General features: G+C 44.5%; 1 protein-coding gene across 1 annotated transcript in view; it reads left to right on the top strand.

The window, feature by feature from the left end:
* The first annotated feature begins 269 nt into the window (after window positions 1-269).
* CCNF (cyclin F) overlaps window positions 270-4,130 on the top strand; it is a 13,132-nt gene continuing 9,271 nt past the window's right edge. The window contains exons 1-4 of the mRNA XM_026859227.1: window positions 270-285; window positions 823-1,001; window positions 1,427-1,533; window positions 2,441-2,508. Coding sequence (XP_026715028.1) covers window positions 270-285; window positions 823-1,001; window positions 1,427-1,533; window positions 2,441-2,508 — 370 coding nt within the window. The remainder of the gene's footprint in view (window positions 286-822; window positions 1,002-1,426; window positions 1,534-2,440; window positions 2,509-4,130) is intronic.

The raw sequence follows: 4,130 nt of genomic DNA, 5'->3' as shown, positions 1-4,130 counted from the left end.
GGGAATATGATTTTTTTTTCCCTTCCTAGCACTGTTCACTGATCTGAATTTCTGCCGTTTGCTGTGGGTGGTGGGGCTCGGGAGTGCAGCGTGGGCACTTTGCCTGCAGCACAGCGCTACCCTCAGGAGATGGAAAAGGGATTGGGCTTTCTACCGTGGGGTAGGAGTCCCCACCAACAAGCCGTACTCATGTGCTCTTCTTGGGTTTGCTTTGTCTGTTACATCATTTTCTCCTCTTGATGAATGCAGTGAAGGCAAAATCTGTCTTAATGAGGAACGGAGGATGTAGGTGATGCCTTAGTCTGTGAATGCTACAAGGTGCTGAAACTTCAGAAAAGTTGGTTCTTGGGGATCCTCCATGAGCACCCATGGCAGCAAGTGGCTTCTTAGAGAGATGGGCTTCTGGCTTGAGCTGGTTTGTTGGGTCTTAACTTCCTAATCTCTCTGGTCACATTCCAAGGACTGCTATCAATTGAGAAGAAAAAGTTGGGGTGTGGGGGAGGTAATAAAGTTGCAGCAGTGACAGTTTAACTAAGCACAGTGGAATGATAGAGTTAGGGCACGGAGGGGTTCTCCTCGATGAAGAGGACTTGTGCGTGAGCCATCTCTTCTGAGCCACTTACCTTAATTGACGAAATTGAACAAGTCACTTCCTACTTTGTGGCTTAGTCTGACAGCGTTATGTGACACATGCTAGGTTTCTCTATGATTAATATGCTTGAAGAAGTGTCCTGTGCCACAGTAAATAAGTACTCGAGTAAATACGTTTATGTATGTGTATGATATGCCTTTTTTCCTTGTACTGTTCCTTCACTAACTGAGGTGTCCTATGTTTTTGTTTTCCAGTGGTTCACTGCAGATGTTCCAGGTGTTTTTCTTTCCCTTCAAAGCGAAGGGTAAGAAAAAGGCCTCGAGTCCTGACATTGTTAAGTCTGCCTGAGGATGTTCTGTTCCATGTTCTGAAAGGCCTTCCTGCTGAGGATATCCTCTCAGTCAGAGCTGTGAGTCTGCTACTGCTTCCCCTCTGTCACACACCACGACTTATCTCTGCCTTTAGGAGCCAGAACCGTACATGGAAAAGGCTGGCTTCTGGTGTCAGGCTAAACCTGAAGAAAACTAAAGAATACATGCAGTAATTAGATTTTTGCTACCCCAGCAGCAGTTTTATTTCTCAGTACTCAAGCTTAAGAAGATTAGTATTTGAGTGCTCTGTGTAAATTTTCTGTGAGAGTTGTCCTGCTAGATCACTGTGGCTGAACAAATTAGTTTTCTGTGGCATCTCTTGCCTTAATGGTGATTAGGCAGGTAATGACTTATGATTTACTTGTGATTAATTAGTTACCTATCTAAAATTAGATTGCAAAGAACTATTTTTCTGTTGGTCCCTTTATTTTAGTAATTAACATTTTACACTCCCCCCGTGCAGGTGCACTCTCATCTTAAATACCTTGTGGATAACCATGCTAGTGTTTGGGCATGTGCAAATTTCCAAGAAATATGGCCTTCTCCAAACAATCTGAAGATGTTTGAAAGGTAAGCTTAAGAATCAAATTTGTCTGACATTATAGAAGAGGATATTTGAAGGTAGATACACAATTTTAATCAGTCCTTAGTGTAAATATGGGATCTGACTTTCCCTTTTTGTAGACGTCTTTGCTTAGTGTGATGACAAATTGTTGATTTCATGTCTAAGCTGCAGCTTATAACTGCTGTCGCTTTAACTGGAGCAGCGCCTATTGCATATACCAAAGTTATTTCTCTTTAAGGGCATTAATAATCCATATTAGAACATAGCATATTAACTGAAATCTGTTACTGGTGTTTTCATATGAATGTGCAAGTTATACCAGAGGCTCAAGAGCATAACCATATTTATAAGCCTGAGTTGGCTTGGTCACTTCTTGTGCAAATCAGTGTGTTGAAAAATAAGTTCAGTATTAAAAAGAGTGAAGTTTGAGAGGGTAATGATAAATCTGCTTAAAAAGGTCAGAGAACATCTTTTTATCCATCTGATTTGAAGGGGATCCATCAGTTTAAATGTCACGAAATTTGTTTCTGACTGTTTGTTCTTTGATTAATGTATTATGTTCTTTCTGAAGATTACTTTGTGCACATCAGTTTGGAAGGGAGGAGCACAAGGGCTTGGTGCCTGTCCTTGAGGGTACAAGTACCAAAATGTACTATTGAATTCTGGTGTTGGGAACAAGAAAGAGTTCCTATGAATTGTCATATTTTCCCGGACATCAGCATACAAAAGGATTGCAGCAAGAAAAGCCTCAGCATAACTTATGTTTGTGACTTCTGTAGTAAAAGCGTGTGTGCTTATGGTTGGTGATCACCAAACTCACAGCCTGGCCTCCACTGAAGTAACTTGTTTGAGGATGTGGGCCTGGAAGCACCGACTGATTTCAACCACAAATATCTTCTGTTTCCCATTCAGGGCTGCTGAAAGGGGTAACTTTGAAGCTGCTGTGAAGCTGGGGATAGCGTACCTGTACAATGAAGGCTGTAAGTGTGGAAACTTGTACTCGGGTCTTTGGGGAAGATGGCATGACAGAAGGAAATGTAGATGAGTTAAAAGCTTATTTAAAGATATAGATCAGACTAACTGTTCGTCATAAAGTTGGCATTTTTACTGGCTGGTTACAAAACTATTTTTCCTGTATCTCAAACACTGATGCTTTTGTACCCAGGTTCTAGAGCAGGGAAGTGCAGAGCCAGTTTGCTGGCTTTGGTGAGTGATTTGGTCTCATTTACTATGATGCCTCTTCAGTTTTACCTTTCAGTGCAGCTTAAGCACTGGGCACTAAACTGCTAGGTGTTAAATGATGGCATAGTGCACAACTCTGTTCTAAAATAAGTCAATGTATCGCTTATGAATTCATGTTTAGAAATTATCCTTTGTAAACTTCTGATCAAGCTTAGCTGCTTACCTAGTGTGATAAATGCAGTGAAAGAGACTGTACTGGCAAGGCAGGTGACTTGCATACCAATTTGTCTGTACATTGACAGGAATTAACATTGCTTTGAGTGGTGGTGTTTGCAGGGCTCGAGGCTTGTATTTCACAAGAGGTGCAGATGCACCACCATTAGCTCCTTGGAAGCTGCTGTGTTCACAAGGCTCAAACCGGCTGGGCTGTGTTTAACACAAATCAAGTCACAGAAGATTGTGTTCTAGACTTCTCATCGCCATCCAAACTATATTCTGACATAGGCTACTGCAAAGAAAACATTGCCTATTTGGGAAGGAAGGGCACAGCATCTCTTAATTGAAGTAGGACTTGGTCCAAGGTCCAGCCAAGAAGTCAAGTCAGCAGGTCAGGGGCCGAACCAGAGGGACGCGTTCAAGCATGGTCATAGCTGCAATGTAGTTCAAGCAGTGGCCTCGAGGGCAGGAGTCTGAGCTTAAAGGCACCTCTGGAGACCCCCATAAGGCTTCTCACTGCTCTGTCCTGTGCAGCACCCTGATCCCAGGCCTGGGATATGTGCACCCATACACAAGCAGGCCTTGGACACAGGCAGCCGACCCCGCGGGAGGGAAGCGGCTGTGCTGAGGCCCTGCCAGCAGCCTCCCAGGCCCTGACAGTTTTTACACATGCTGGGAAATGATCCATGTGTTATGCCAAGCCATGGGTGCAGGCCAGGTGGGGAGTCAGCACAGGTGGCTCCAGGGGGGCTGTGTTGCAGGCAGGGGTCAGCTCAGGCGTGGGGGGCTGCAGAGGGTCACTGAGGGGTCATGGCACCCCCAGAGCCAGGGGGCTGCTGAGCTCTGAATGCCACATTTCTAAACGTGTGGGCTTTGGTGTTTCTTAAATGCTTAAATGATAAGGAAGTTGTCTGTGACTGCAGCTGGCCAGTGGTTGTAGTGCACACCCGGAGAGGGTGTTTCTGTCACGCATTTGTTGCCTGTCCTCTGATGAGCACCGCCTGTTGATAGCCAGCAGCAGGCAGTGCCAGGAAGCACTCCGAGAATATCTGCACTAATGGGTCTAAGGCTAGCAGAGATGGCTTTGCTGTAATAAGACAAATGCTAGTCCTGTTGATGGAACAGGCCTGCACTGGAATGCAGGCAAGAAGAGAAACCTCCGTTGTAACATTAGCCATCGGCAAGGTTTTACAAAGATTTTATT

Source organism: Athene cunicularia (genome assembly GCF_003259725.1).
Source record: "Athene cunicularia isolate RWA chromosome 14 unlocalized genomic scaffold, athCun1 chr14_part1, whole genome shotgun sequence".
Classification (NCBI taxonomy): domain Eukaryota; kingdom Metazoa; phylum Chordata; class Aves; order Strigiformes; family Strigidae; genus Athene; species Athene cunicularia.
This window is presented reverse-complemented; position numbering and strand designations above follow the sequence as displayed.